The following is a 15,416-nucleotide window of genomic DNA, read 5'->3' as shown; positions in this document are numbered from 1 at the left end:
GCCCGTCTCTGACAGTTGAACACACACAAAAAACACACATTGTACATACATTGTGCATTTCCTGTGGCAGCTTATAATAGGACATACTGTCGTAGCATTGTCGCTAATGGACAAAACACCTGCTGCTAGAGAGACAGATGAGAAATCACGATGAACCAGACGTCCACGTGTGGTCCCCTACCAGCTGCGGGATGTCCCGGACATTGAGGGGGACCTGGATGAGACCCCAGTGGCTCCGGACACTGACGTCCTCGCTGCTGTCGTGATTCGGATTCCGCAGGCTGACTAACACCTGTGTGGAAAGCGATAACGCAGCATATGGGAATCACATTTTTTTCTTTCACTGGAATACTCTCGAGCTGCAAAAAAACTAAAACAAAAAAGAAATCTGCTTACCTCCAGAAAGTCTTTCGGGGCGTATACAGGCCTGACGCTAGTCAGATCTGGAGAGACACAAAGACATTAATGGACCTCTACGTGTCTAAGTGGGACTTCCAGCTGATGCATGTACACAATGTTTACATGTGTTATTCCAGAACAAGTTTAGAAGCTGTACAAACTACACAAACGAAGCCAAGCGTGAAGTCCATTTAATGAACGAGAACTTGAACGTACTTCAGAATGCATTTGTGACACTCTACAAAAAGGACAGCACAAGGACGGCTGAGGTACTTTCAGCCAGCTTTAAGTGGGACTTCCACGCACTGTCGTAAATTAAAGTGCCGTGTCGTCCCCAGAGCGAGGAAACGTTAAGGTTTGGACGGATATGGAGGAGGAGGGGGGGGGGTGCGCCGCTCGTTATCGCAGCTCCGTCCCGAAGGGGAGGGAAGGGGGGGGGGGGTCTGGACAGCTTCTATGTTCACAGTCCAAAGTGTTTACAGCCGCGGGACGGCACATCCTAAATGTTATGATATGGCAGTGAGCTGTGATAGCGTTGTTAGGACACAGGGTTACCGTGTGCTTTGTAAATGTACCGGCTCGGAGGGCAAACGGTTGGTTCATCGAGAGGTACGAGACGTGTCTTCTGAGACTAAACTATGATAAATACTTGAGCTGTGCCTTCAACCAGAATGGGTTTTTTTTTTTTCCAGAATCAACATCTGGAAAACCCTCATTTTATACTTTTCAGATGTTTCGGAGTGTACCCCGGTTCCTATGTGAAACATGTCCTACTGACTACTGGTACTCGTGCTAGATCTGGTTCAGAGATGTGTTCGGCTGATGCAAAACACACCGGCGAGCGGACACATCAACACTAATCTTTCATAAAAGGGCAAGATTGCTCGGGGGCCCAAACCCGCCCCCCCCCTCCCCCCTCCCCTGGGTAATGTCTGGAGGACCTGGTTCATCTGTGCCCATCTCGTTCCATTTGTTGGCGAGCTCCTTCTGCTCCGCCGCGGGCCTCTGCGGAGTGGGCGGGAAAAGAAAGGGGGAAAGACTTCAACAAAACAAAACAGGAAACCAATCTTTGAAAAATATCACATTAGAAATGCGGTCGGAGGGAAATATATAATCACGAGTGCGCGGCAACAACAAGAAATCGTAAAAAGAAAATTGATTTCCAAAACAGCACCGCCTGCTTATTTTGGAGTATTTTTGCACTGGGGAATCATGACGGCCTTTGCCAGAGAACCTGAAGTAAGAGCCGCTGTAATCATACTACCGTCCGTTGGCTGCGATTGACAATATTGGAGTTACCATGCGAGCCAGAGGCACTCCAAGCTCTGTACTCATGCTGTTCAGGCTTTTGAGGACGCGCTTCTCCCAGCCGGCCTGCGTAAGAGAGACAGCAAACACACACACACGCGCATATATTCAGAACTACTTGGCTTCAGATACCGTGCTACAAATACCTGGGCGATAAAAAAACAAACAACAACAACAACAACAGGGTCTATGTCTTTGAAATCATAGAGAGAGAGTGAGGGGGTGACGGAGATAAGAAGAGACAGACTGACCTGTGCCGCTCGCATGTAGGCCAGCGGCTCTTTGAGATGCTCTGGAGGAGCTGCGGGATGGCTCGGGGGCAGCTGGCTAGAATAAGCAAACACAAGAGAGATGGGGGGGGGGGGGGCAACGAGTGTTACAGTACAATAAAAGAATCAAGTAAATACACACTGTGTTGTTGAGGGATTGAAGCTACTATGAACACAAACAGCATGAAGTTGTTATAAAGAACTGCTTAAAAAAGTGCTTAAAAGCTGTCAAACAGAAAAGGCAAATATAACATGTTGAGATTCTTCTTTGTTAAAACAGGCAGTCAGTCACCATTAGTGCCTGAAGATGAGTCAGAGCGCGCGTCTGCAGCCAGACGCAGCAAACCGTCTCGTGTCATTTCCCCCCCCCACTAAGCATGCTCAGGGCCATATTGAATGACTCAAGGTCTCAGTGCGTTAAACAACGTTGGGAGTTCTCTAAACACCCTATAAGAGCGCATCGGGCTGACTAATGGCCTGGAGGAGGAGGCATTAGTCAAAGGTGTATGTCGGCCTTTTTAAAAAGCATTAAGTATGTTTTCAGTGTGAGAGAGAGAGCGATGTGGAGGAACGCCTTTCAAAAGATGTTTATTGAAGATTCAAAGTGTTCTCCGGCTGTTTGATTCTAATAAAGATTACTAATGAGGGCTGACAGGACGTAAATCTGGTTTATTATGGAGCAATTAACAGATGTGTGCCATGTCTTCTTGATAGCCAAAATAGCTAGTGAGCACATGAAGCCAATGAGACTGAAAGGAGAAGCTGAACATAACAATGTGAGGTACAAATAGTTGTACAAAAATATGCGTGTAACTTACACATGCAGTTCTCTGTACACTGCATTCTGTAGCTGTCTCTCCCAGCCTGCAAAACATTAAGACACGTTATCACCAAACAGACGTAAACAATAATAACAAACATTAGTTGCAGTTTTTATTAGAACAGGCAGGAGGCTCAGTGTGTGTGTGTGTGTGTGTGTGTGTGTGTGGTGCAGGAGAAGACAGGAATGTGCCCACCTGATGTTTTGAGGAAACTGCGCACGTCTTCTTTTAGGGAATCCAATTTGATGTCAGGTTGATGTAAACACTCCTACGTGACATTTGAGGCAACAACACAAACAGTCGGGTGTGTTATATAGAGTGTGTGTACGCTGTGTTCTTACATTGACAGCAGCAACCTGCTTCGTTAGCCACAAGCTAACTAGCCCCCCCCCCCCGCGCTCACTCACTTTGGCTCGCCTCTCTATCTGAGAGTGTAAATGGCTTCCCTTCAGCCGCTGCACGATGTGTGCGATGGTCAGCGATAACTCGGAGCCCTCGTCCATCCCTTCCTCGCCCAACGTGTGGCGTGTGAAGCGGCTACGTTTGAGGTGTCGTGCGTTAGCCAGCATCCGCCCCCTGCAGAGGTTACTTAGCAACTGAGGGACGGTGCAGGGGGGGCGGGGGGGGAAACAAGAACCGGAAACTTTTGGTTCCGGGATGAAGATCTTTCATTTTTCTGGAAATACTCGAATAAAATACAAGTACCTGAACACTGTATTTAAGTGCAGTGCTTGACATAATAACATGTGGTATCACATTTGGAAAAAGCCTTCACGTGTGATACATTTCTGTGCTGTACATTACTCATGTACTGCAGGTCTTTTGTTGTACTTGTACTTTACTTGAGTATTTCCATTTGTGCTCCTTCATACTTCTACCCATCACAGATGGAAATATTGCACTTTTTTCCTCTCTACACTTATCCGACAGCTCAAGTAATATAACTTTTCATATGATCGGATAACAAAATATAATTTACAATTGTTAGAAATTAAAATGACCAACATCTTATAATGTGGTAAATATAGCTCCACCTCAACTACAACAACGAAATGTTGCCTACATCCGTTTTGATGATCACATTTTATAATATACAATCATATTACTTAATAACAGAGTTGTTTTATGCAGAATGTATACTTTTACTTTTGATGCTTTGAGTACAGGTGATGATAATACTTCTGTAGTTTTATAAATGAGATCTTTATGCAGGACGTTTACTTGTAGGGTGGACTATTTCTACATTATGCTATTGCTACTTACATGTGACATGTGGCTTTTGCACATTTCACATTATGTGAAGAGTCACATGACACATGTGCATCACTTGAAATGACCCCAAAAAGAATTGCTCGAGTTAGAGGCCAATTAGAGCACCAGTGTGTTCATCCTGTTGACTTCCGAGGCAAAGGCAATTAAGGTGCATCTGTTGTGAAAATGATTTGTGTATGTTTTCATATAAGTGCACAGGGATGTCGCAAAGCTGCTTGAACTGCCATCGTAAACCCCATCTCTTGTGTTTGATTAACCACGACTAGCCTTAAAATATCGCCAGCATGTTTCTCTGCGCATGCGACTACAGCTTCAAGCCCAAATCTTTCATCGGGAGTTTACAACAACATGAATAATACTTTCTTGCCTCTTGCAGGGACAACATTGTTCAACATGGGACTGATCCCAAAATATCGGAGTTGGCGTTGTTTGGGCACTAATGACAGAGCATCTCTGCACCCTTCAGAACAATTACAGCACGAGCCAATGAGCTTCCATATTGCTGCTGACATGTTCACATGAAATGCCACTGCGGGCAATATCATGCTTTGAAATGTGTCATGGGAGCATGGTCACAGATAGCCTAGTACAGAACACTCCTGGTCCCAGATAGCTGACATTTAGAAACGCAGTTCATTTCAGTTGTGCACCTTGACTTGATGTCCTCTCTTATAAATGATGCGGGGAATCGGACATATTCGAGGTATTAATAAAGAATCAAGAAGGATGTGCTCAAAGCAGACAACATATTGCCTACTTACGTGCAGAATTATTATATAGATTATTATCTATTACTGCAATGATTTACGACTTTGTTTGTTTAATAAAAACAGAAAAAGGGGGGGGGGGGGGGGGGCGGCGAAATGCGCTGACTTGCACAAACCCTAAAGGCGGGCTGAGCACTCAAGAATGCAACCCGTGCACATGTTGTCAGTAGATGGAAATGCTGAGCACGAGTGGAGCGCAGCGCACCGGAGCGCACGGAAACTTGTAGAGACCATTGTTGTTATATTCCTTATTTCTTCTTTCTTTTTCTTTTTTTTTTTAATCGACTGAGACGAACTGTTGTGACACTTCTCATTGTTTTTTTCTTTTCGTGCAAGAGCATGACGCACGCTCTTCATACCATATGACTGATTTTTTATTTTTTTTTGTACTTGAGGCTATAGGAGAGAACGCGACATGGAGGAGACGTTTACAATACACGACATGCTCATAAATTCAACTGACCTGAATAAGATTTTATGTAATTTTGGAATCAAGAATATTTCGGAGTGCGAGCAGGAACCTTCGCCCGAATCCAAAGGTACAGTGAATTTATCTATTTTATTTGTGTTACTCTGATACTATCGTATATAACATACTCTCTAACAGTATAGTTGTATTCAGAAATGTGATATTTCATTTGTTCCAAATGCAACCAATTGTTTGTGCCAAAAGAGCGACTGTTTTGGGCATTTCATTGCGTCAATGCGCATTGGGCACATATGGCTCAGGACCTCCACAAAGCCATGTCTGCTATTAGTGACACATATGTTGTCGGTGAACACTGGTTTTGACAATGCTAAGTGAACCGAAATGCCATTAAACACGTTACGGATATAAGATGTAGGATTAAATGGCACGAGGCTTGTGCATTTCTGAGGAGAAAAGTCTAAGAGGAAGATATACTGCAACATATTATGGTGAGAGATACTGTCCCCAAATCTACTGTGTATAAATTAATAAAGTATTAGAGTGATTTAAGGTCATTTCAAAATGGGAGTGTGAGAGTAAAAATAGCACACATTTTAAGAATGACGTGCCCAGAGTTTATGTGTTTGTGCACCCATGTGTCTCCCACTGCTCTCAGACATCAACCAGACCGTGCGGATCATCCTCTACGGCCTCATCTTCCTCCTCAGCCTCGTGGGCAACAGCCTCATCATCGCAGTCCTGGTGAGGAACAGGCGCATGAGGACCGTCACCAACCTCTTTCTGCTGTCTCTGGCCATCAGCGACCTGATGGTCTCTCTGGTCTGCATCCCCTTCACCCTCATCCCCAACCTCATGAGGGACTTCATCTTCGGCACCGGCATGTGCAAGCTGGTCATGTACTTCATGGGTGAGGGAAATTATGATATTAGATTATTTTTTGGTTATCTTTAAGTTGAGACATATGTAAATTGTTGTCTTTTTGTGGTTTTAAATCATCTTTACAGTTAAATTATACAGTTTTCTGAACTTAAATGACTACTGTCACATGATTTTTTACCATATCACTCATCTAGTGTCAAAAATATTATTGCGATACCTCAATTTATTATAATCCCCAAAGTAGACTTTCCTTAAAGGAAATGAAACGTTGCAAATAGAAAAGTTGCCATATTATTTCAAGTTTTGCATCCAAGTTTGATTGAAATATGTGCGTATGTTATATATTTATATTTGTATGGTATATGTATGTGTGAGAGAGAGGATATTTACAGTCATATTAGGCAATATCCTGCACAAAGGTTCATTTACGGGCATGTTCATGGTGATTTAGTGAGCTCTAGTCAAAGTAAACATGTCGTTAAAAAAGTGTGGATTTACCTGAAAGTACACTCGCCCTCATGAATATTTACACACAGGGTCTGTAATTGGTCTAGAGCAAAAGGATGGATGCTGGGTAATAAAACCAATAGGAAATGCAGAATTCAATCCACACAATAAGTTCTTCAACAAAACTTTAAAGTCCCCCCTCAAAGCATGCGTTTGAGCTTCGCCGTGCAGACTGAAGACGTATGCGCAGAGTTTGACACTAAAGGCTTTTTTTTTCACAGTCACATCTGTTGAAGGGGGGGGGACAAAGTTCCACTGCGCTCACTTTGAATCTGAGCTTCAGGCCTGTACGTACAAGCAGCCAATCCAACATGCTCTGATATGCAATTTGCAGAGGTGTGATGTAAGATACAGTGGCTGAACATAAGACAGCTCAGCACAAGTAAACAGCACAACCTGACCCACTTAAGTCAGACGGAGGCAAATCAAATCAGTGCAGGAGTTGAGAAAGACAAAGAGCATTCACTCAACTAAGCATTATTAGTTCTGCCACACTTAAATAAAATCATTTCTGTAAAAGCCTTTTTACAAAGAAGTGTATTAACAGCGTTAACTTTCAACAAAAGTGCTAGATATAAACCAAAATGTACAACCAAACCAAAACGCCTGATTTTAGTTTAGCTTCAAGTCAAAACTGCAAAGAAATCATACGAGTTTCTTTGTTTGTGGTCGTGGTCAATCTTCATGCCAATTACCGATTTAAATGACTTCCAAATGATTTCTCTAATAAGTAGCGGAGGCCGCAGACAGTCAATCAGCACAGGGATGTGAAGCTCCTCTCCCCGTGGCTTTAATTTGCTTGCTATTGTGATGAATTCCAGAAGTTCTTCGCTCGCAGAAAGCCTATAACGAGGTACAGCCATTACAGATGACGCACCTTTGCTAATATTTCACTCTCATCCAATTACAGGTCCGCTAGGAAATCAGATTTTGCATTTCTCTCCTTACTTCCTGTCGCTCCGTCGTCCAGGTTTATTACCTCATTTGTCCGCCTGTTTATCTGTTTATGTGCCACTTCTCTCGGATCGTACACGGCGATTACTCCGAATGTATTTATAGCTGTTATTGTTATTGCTGCCGAGTGTGTTAACGCAGGATGTACCTTAATGTGTAATTTAATGTAATTACAAATGAATGTGCCGCAGCATCACGAGCGCTCCAGCAAGCCACGCGTTGTGAGGACGCTGACCGTTCTGCGGTGTCACAAAGCCAATGGCAGCGGGAGACAGAAACTAAAACAAAGGTGGATGGAAATGTTACCTCATTGAAGGAAAAGTTGCATTTTGGGAAATGCACTGAATTTGCTTTCTTGCCGGGAGTTTGATACCACTCTCATGTCTTTCCATCCTTATGCTAAGCTAAGCTAAGCGCCTTATATCAATCTTCTCTTCTGTTTATTTGATTGCTATGGTCATGTATGGCAGGTCCTTCTTCATCATGTATTAGATTTATAGTTCTAATGTTTGAGGGGCTCAACATTGAAACTAAAAAAAGTCTATTTTTGGGGCTTTTCTGATCTGTGCAGGTGTCTCAGTGAGCGTTTCCACGTTCAACTTGGTGGCCATCTCCCTGGAGCGCTACAGCGCCATCTGCAACCCGCTGACGTCCAGGGCGTGGCAGACCAAATCCCACGCCGCCAGAGTCATCACCGCCACCTGGGTGGCGTCCTTCATCATGATGCTGCCGTATCCAATTTCCAGCGGCCTCAAGCCCTTCACCCGCCACAACAACAGCACCGGGTACATGTGCCGCCTCGTGTGGCCCAACGACATCATCCAGCAGTCCTGGTGAGCTTGGAAACACGTGCACGAGGGAGCGTCGTACCGTCACCGTCCCAGCAGGGCGCCTTCACACTCGGGTGCACTCGAGACTGTGCGCCAGCCAAAGTAGCGCGTGGCCAATTTCAGACGGCCCCTATTATTGATTTGTCTCAGTCTGGTGCTGCTGGTGAGAGACGACCACTTTGGGGGAAATCTGCTGGCATGACACGGATCTGACCCTTCAAAACAAAAGCACACCATTTTAAAAAGTGCTTTTAGGGACCGGATTAAAAGTACATTTTATTTGCTTTTATGGGAAAAAACAAGATAAAACAGTGTAGAAAAGATAAAAGGCGTATTACCCATCAAATACAATATAAATGTAATGTTGTCATGATGATATTAGTCGAGACTTAAAGGCAGGGGATTCTAATATTGGCTCTGTTGTTGATTTAACTAACAGTTAATGCTCTTACTCCTCTGAATTTGTCCCTTGCAGGTATGTGTCCCTGGTGTTGCTGCTCTTCTTAATCCCCGGGATCGTCATGATGACGGCCTACGGACTCATTTGCCTGGAGCTCTACCGGGGCATCACCTTTGAGCAGTCCAGCAGAGGTAGGAAAATAAAGCATAGCGAGTAATCAAAAGCAACATTTTCTTTTTAGCATTACTATATATTTTCCTATGATAAATTCTATGAAAAGACCAAAACCAATGAGCAACAGGGCCAACGTCCAAAATAAAAGCATAAAAAAGCAGGTTTATGGTAAGAATAAATAAACTGTTTTTAGGATTCATTGTTAATTTTGGTCCTTTCTTGAGAAACACAATATCACCAAACTTATCCTTTAACTTGACATATCAAATTAGGAATTTCCCCCCTAATCTTTTGGAAATGCATCCCTGGCTTTTAGGAAAGTCTTACATTTATCGGCCTTAAGTGGCAGACACAACCTCAACTTTCCTGGTTGAGTCATGATTTTATACTGCTGATAAAACTGCACTCTGACACTGCAGTCTTTCCTTCTCACACCCCCCCCCTCCCTCCTCCCTCCTCTGGCAGAAAGACAACTCAGCACTGGCAGCATCAAACCCGGTGACAGCGACGGCTGTTACCTGCAGCCGTCCAAAAAGAAGAGCATCACAGCGAGCACAGGCCCCCCCAGCAGCAAGCCCACGGTGGTCCGCGTGTGCGGCAACAGCTCCACGGCCAACCTGATGGCCAAGAAGCGCGTGATCCGCATGCTCCTGGTCATCGTCTTCCTCTTCTTCCTGTGCCGGACGCCCGTCTTCGTGGTCAACGCGTGGCAGGCCTTCGACCGGCGCTCGGCCTACCGCCTGACCGGGGCGCCCATCTCCTACATCCACCTGCTGTCCTACACCTCGGCCTGCGTCAACCCCATCATTTACTGCTTCATGAACAAGCGCTTCCGCCAGGGCATGCTGGCCACCTTCACCTGCTGCAGCTGCTTGGGGAGGAGCGGAGGCGGTGGAGGCGGCGGCGGCATGGGGAGGTTGGCTGGAATCGGGGACGCTAAAGGGGAGGCGGGCAGATTGAGGGCGAGGCTGAAGGCCGCGGAGCAGAACGGTCACACCCCGCCAAGTGGAGCCGGCACGCGCTTCACCTACACCGGCACCCGGGCCTCGGCCTGGACTGAGCGGACTTAAACTGGATCGATTCCTCTGCGTAGAAGAGCTCTGGCCTGAAGTGCAAACGTTTTTTTTTAAGGCCCCTCACAGCGCTTATAGGACTAGTTTAAGAGCAGCTGAGTCGCTTTAGCTCAAAGTGTGACGTGACGTGGGTACAGTTGTTGTTAATGTGGCGCAGTAGAGGTGCACATCCAGTGCTTTCACAGCACATCAACGCAGCCAGATGTGTTTTTTTTTTCTAAAGCCCACAGTGTCCAGGCGTTAAAAGGGCCTCAAGTCTGAGGCAGAATACAAATGTAATGTCGTTTAGCCGCTCCCTTTATACACAGTTTAGTTGTCAGCTGTAGCTGGGACCAAATCGTCTTCACATGCAGTTCATTGTTTTTTAACTATGTGCACCAGAGTGAGAAAAATCCAAAACCACAATCAGTGCCAGAGGGAAAATGACAAAGAAGCGTAATTATGTTCTTACTTACCAGTTATGAAAACAGTTCACACAAAGGTCTGCTTCACCTATAATCACATAGAAACGGTGAGTGACAGTTTGCATCAAGCCCTGGGTGATATTCTTTCACGAGTTGACAAATGAGTCTCACCTCAACGGTAATTTCATTGAATAACTGCTCCGGAGCCTTCGGTCCTTCCGCATCTTCATCAGCAGATTGACTTTGTCCAGTTGTCGTGGAAATGGTCCGACGTCACAAACGCGCCTTTATGAACTTGCACATTTCCGTGACAAACCTGGGCAAACCGGACGCGCTGATGAGGATCACGCGATCGGATCAAAAGCTGGTTTAAGAGCAAAAACGACAACAAAACATCATTTCACAAACTCACAATACGCGTGCGGTATAATCCAAGTGTCACGTATCCAGTCGTGTGCTCACTAAACACATGCATCCTCGCTGAAACGTATTTAAATGTATTAAATAGTAATATATACACGTTCGTAAACAGGCTTTTTATTCGTCATGTGTCACGCCGCAATGTAACTGTAATAATCAGCAGCATCAAAACAGTCCTCCAGTGCACAAACAGTTCTTGCTCTTGTCCTTGACTCGCTGTGTGTGTGTCTGTGTGTGTGAGAGAGTGTGTGTGTGTGTGTGTGTGTGTGTGTGTCTACGGGAACTGCAGAGGCCTTATCACTTAGTGGGACTTTGAACACCTGTATCACCTCTCCTTCAAAGAGCAAATTCCCGGTATTACCCCCCCCCATACTGTTAAATATAGCAGCGTTCATGTAGCAACTTATTCCCATTTTGTTTTGTGTTGTAACACTGTTGTTGTATAAATTCTTACTTTAAAGTGTGATGCGTTCATGGCGATTGTGTTTTTGTTGCGTGATGACGTGCCTACGGAAGTCCCGTTGTACTTGAACGTGATTGAATGTAATCAGTGATTTTACAGGTTGTGTATTGTACATATTCAAGTGTTTTCGTGTTTTTTCGGTTGATGTACAGACACACAAGCCGTCTCCGAACAACCAAACGTCTGGTTGACCATATGAAGACCGGGAGCGCCTGTAGTTCGCAGATGCGTTTGAAAAAGAAGGCTCGCTGCAGAGCAACTGTGAGCTTTTAACGGCTTTAATGAAAGAGGATCTAAAGGACAGCAGGGCATTAGGGCCCAGACAAGTGGCGGAAAGAAAAAGGGGGGAAATCTGCTGGGACTTCTTCCCAAGGATAAGAGCTCCATTTGGGCTCGGTAGAGGCCAAAAAGCCCTGGGAGATGCTTAGCCGTCACCGGAGGAGGGAAGATACATGCTTACATTACTGATGACCATTAAAAAAACATCACACAAAGTGAGATTTTATATCACTTTTTTTATTTCTCATTTTTATGCCAATATTGCAAGTTTTTTTTTTTTCTGGTTTTCTTTTCTCCTCCTCTTTCTTCTTTTTAATGACATACAGATTTGAGCATGATCTGGAGCTGCAATATGTACAAAAAACAAAACTAACGTATGTTATCAAAAAAAATAAAAATAAAAAAAAAAACACAACACAAACGTCCCCTTTTGTTTTTGACATTATTGCTAAATGTTACAAACGGCACAAGGTTTCCTACCAATCAGCAACCCTTTGAGCACTGAGTACACTACCACAATGACACCTCTGCTTACCAGTTACTAGAATAATACACAGATACAGTGAGAGGGAAAGAGAGGGAGAGCTCCTGGAGGACATGACAATGACAAAAAGGTGATCCAACTGTAGCCAAGCTAAGCGTTAAAAGGCTGTTAACACGGGAGGGAAATGTACATAAACGTGAGCGGTGAAGAGTGCGAGAGGGGGAAAAGGAAAAAGGGGTTAGCGCTCTGTAGTGCAAACAGCCGAATGGTCTGAAGGAGAAGTAAAGGCCGAGTGCGACACGGTTTGATTCAAATGGGTTTAAAGCTGCCTCTCACTCCGCCCCGTTTCCTTTAGCAGTGCATGAAAACTACATTGTAAAAAAGAGACATTTGGCATATTAGAGGATACATACATTGTTCAGAGCTCATTATATAAAAACAAACAAAACACAAGAACAGCTGCTTTTGGAAGAGTAGAACAGACATGACCAGACATGACCAGACACACACACACACAATCACACATACAGAGAGAGAGAGAGAGAGAAACCGGTTAAGATATTTGTGATAAAGCATCGCTAATGAGATGGCTTTTGTTTTACCCCTTTTGACGATGATTCGTCCCCCTTTACACGCTTGGTATCGAGTTATCCTCCCGATCCCGTAACGCTTTTATTAAGAGAGGAATATAAAACTGCAAACCAGCTCAGATTGTCACATTTTGAAAAGCATGCACCCCGCACCCCGCACTCCCCCCCCCCCCCCCCCCCCCCCCTTATTAGTGACGAGCGACAAAAGCTGCTCTGTTCAGACTCGCGTGAGGAGATCCAGAGGAGCCAGGGGTTGGTTCAGCCGTAAGAGGCGACTCAGCATGTAAACAAAAACCCAAAAATATCCAAGCTCGAGGGGGGGAGGAGGGGGAGCGAGAGAGAGAGAGAGAGAAGAGAGGTGGGGTGTGATGCTAGATGTAAAAAAAAAATAAAAAATAAACTCACTGAATTTTTAGAGCTAGTAGAAAAAAAAAAAACACTCAAAAGTTAAAAAATCTACAGCTTAAGATTGCGTGAGCTCCATCCTGCAGAGTAAAGGGTTCAGGCTGACAGACAGGAAGTGGCCTCTTTGACGGGAACAGGCCAACCGAGGCAGCACGGGCAATAATGCACTTTTCTTTCTTTTCTTGTTGACATAAGACAAGGGGAGACTTTGTACCAATAATTTAAAAAATATCAATATTACAATATAAAACATTTAACACGAATGACTGACAGGTGGGCGAGAGGGGGGGCATAACTTAATCTTTTTTTTTTTTTTTTTTTTTTACAATGAAGGGGGGGAGGGGGGGGGGGTGCAGGAGAATCCTTTTTTCGTTCCTATTTTAATTTGTTCGTCGGGAACACTTCATCAAGCAGACATTCAAGTTACAGCATTGTTCTTTTGTTTGCGTATACAGTCGTACTGTAATACTAGAGCACAAGTATTGCCTTTGAGCGTTGGGTCGTGGTGGAAGACAGAAACACCCCGCGAACAAAAAGGTACTTTCCTTTTCTTTTGCTTTTTTGGGAGAGCAGTTGGAACACACTTTGAAATGGAGCGAGTCTGACTCGATATTCCATTACAGCAATTATGACAGTCACACACACACACACACTCGCACACACACACACACACACTTTGCTGGCTGGTGAACTAGTGCTCAGGCGGGACAGAAGACGATGAAATGACCTGTACAATATTGCTGTTCTGTTTGGAAATGCACATCTTTCAAATAACACACATTTAGAAGGCCTTTATACTCCGACAGGAGACGCGGTCACCATGAACACAGATGAGTGCAACTACTCGGGACAGTGAGTCAACAATGTACACAAGCTTGTTTCTGCAAAGATAACACACACCACACACAGGAGATCCTTTCTTTTTGTTTGTTTTAAAAGGCTGAAAAGAGCTTACGGCGCTCGTGAGACGTTGTACCAAAAGTGAAGAAGAAAAAAAAAAAAAAAAAAAAAAAAAAGGTGCTGGGCACCGCATGAGAATTAAAAAAAAAAAAGAAAACGTATTGTACTTGTACACCAAGGAAGACGAAGGCCGAGAGATCCTTCGGAAAGGCTGCGTTTTTGCATGACGAGGTGGTTCCTGTGACGAGAAGCGAGGCGTCAGCTTTTTTTTTTTTTTTTTTTTTTTTTTTTAAGTGTGTGCTATGCACAGGTTCTTCCGAGGTGAGTAAACAGCAGATATATACTGGGAAAAAAAAAAAAAGGTGAAGTACTTGTTTGTTTTTTTTGTAATTGAAGTTATCGGTAAGGCCACATCAAAATTGGAAAAGTGTCCGTCTTGCTTTTTTTTTTTTTTTTTTGGAAAGAGTTCAAACGCCACCAGCACACACACACCGGAAGACACCTCTACATTATGATACGCTAACAGTGACCAGCAGAGCGACAGATACAGGATATTAGATATGTGAGCGACTGTGTACACGGTAAGAATATACAGTACTAAGGCTATCCTTTGTAAGTCAATGACTACGCTTTGTTACATTAGTTTGAAAAACTCGACTTGCTTTCGTAAAACGTGGAAGTTTTCTTTTCTTTTCTTTTTTCACGTATTCTGCAAAACGTTGCTATGGCTCCATGTGAGATGTACTGATGTGTATACTTTCCAAAAAAAGAAGGAGACATAGCGCACATAGAGTATTGCAGGCAAGGCAGAGGCGTTGCTTAAAGCTTTTCTTTTTAAAGACTTCATTAAAAACCAATGATAAAACATAGGCCCTCTGAGGTTTCTCCCCCCCGATTAAAAACACAAAACAAAATAAAAACAGACTTCAGATTTGTTCCCCCCCCCCCCAACAGAAGAAGCAAGAGTATCAAAAAAAGTTCAATCCATAGACTGAAAAACAGGCGTTTTGTCGTCAGGTCGCAACAACATACAGGTTGGGATTTTGGACCTCGAAAAAAAGGGGGAAAAACAAAACCCAAAGCTCAGAGGAAGAATAGAAACTATTTGGTAACAAAAGTGTACTATATGTGTAATACAAAAAAAGGTATGGAGAAAAATGTACCTTTACTAAAGCTTATACAAGATCCTTGGTCCATAAAAACTATGTTATCGTCACGTTTTATGTGTGTCCCTCTGCATCCTTTGTCCCTCCAACAACAATACATCCAGCCCCCCCTTCAAGGAAACCACAAATCAATGCAAAGAAAAAAAAAAGGAATAATTATAAAACAAGTGGTGGGAGGAGGAGGAGGAGGTTGGGAGGAGGAGGAGGAGGAGGAGGGGTGGC

General features: G+C 44.0%; 2 protein-coding genes across 2 annotated transcripts in view; one reads left to right on the top strand and one right to left on the bottom strand.

Annotated features, from left to right (window-relative positions):
- tbc1d19 (TBC1 domain family, member 19) overlaps window positions 1-3,332 on the bottom strand; it is a 10,851-nt gene extending 7,519 nt beyond the window's left edge. The window contains exons 1-8 of the mRNA XM_079184740.1: window positions 3,205-3,332; window positions 2,993-3,065; window positions 2,795-2,840; window positions 1,959-2,034; window positions 1,699-1,773; window positions 1,341-1,404; window positions 397-443; window positions 150-292 (exon numbers count right to left, since the gene is read on the bottom strand). Coding sequence (XP_079040866.1) covers window positions 150-292; window positions 397-443; window positions 1,341-1,404; window positions 1,699-1,773; window positions 1,959-2,034; window positions 2,795-2,840; window positions 2,993-3,065; window positions 3,205-3,300 — 620 coding nt within the window. The 5' untranslated portion in view covers window positions 3,301-3,332. The remainder of the gene's footprint in view (window positions 1-149; window positions 293-396; window positions 444-1,340; window positions 1,405-1,698; window positions 1,774-1,958; window positions 2,035-2,794; window positions 2,841-2,992; window positions 3,066-3,204) is intronic.
- A 1,687-nt stretch (window positions 3,333-5,019) lies between these two features.
- On the top strand, window positions 5,020-14,906 carry cckar (cholecystokinin A receptor). Its single transcript, XM_079184537.1, has 5 exons — window positions 5,020-5,375; window positions 5,922-6,173; window positions 8,178-8,439; window positions 8,912-9,027; window positions 9,476-14,906. The coding sequence occupies exons 1-5, from the start codon at window positions 5,252-5,254 to the stop codon at window positions 10,078-10,080; spliced, it is 1,359 nt and encodes a 452-aa protein (XP_079040663.1). The 5' UTR covers window positions 5,020-5,251; the 3' UTR covers window positions 10,081-14,906.
- The last annotated feature ends 510 nt before the right edge of the window (window positions 14,907-15,416 follow it).

The sequence above is a fragment of the Pholis gunnellus genome (assembly GCF_910591455.1).
Source record: "Pholis gunnellus genome assembly, chromosome: 23".
Classification (NCBI taxonomy): Eukaryota; Metazoa; Chordata; class Actinopteri; order Perciformes; family Pholidae; genus Pholis; species Pholis gunnellus.
This window is presented reverse-complemented; position numbering and strand designations above follow the sequence as displayed.

What these genes read in the sequence shown, in the direction of transcription:
- cckar (XM_079184537.1), top strand. Translation starts at nt 5,252, where the DNA reads ATGGAGGAGACGTTTACAATACACGACATGCTCATAAATTCAACTGAC. An exon ending in GCTGGTCATGTACTTCATGG is followed by an intron (nt 6,174 to 8,177) that starts GTGAGGGAAATT and finishes TGATCTGTGCAG; the next exon opens with GTGTCTCAGTGAGCGTTTCC. An exon ending in CTTTGAGCAGTCCAGCAGAG is followed by an intron (nt 9,028 to 9,475) that starts GTAGGAAAATAA and finishes CTCCTCTGGCAG; the next exon opens with AAAGACAACTCAGCACTGGC.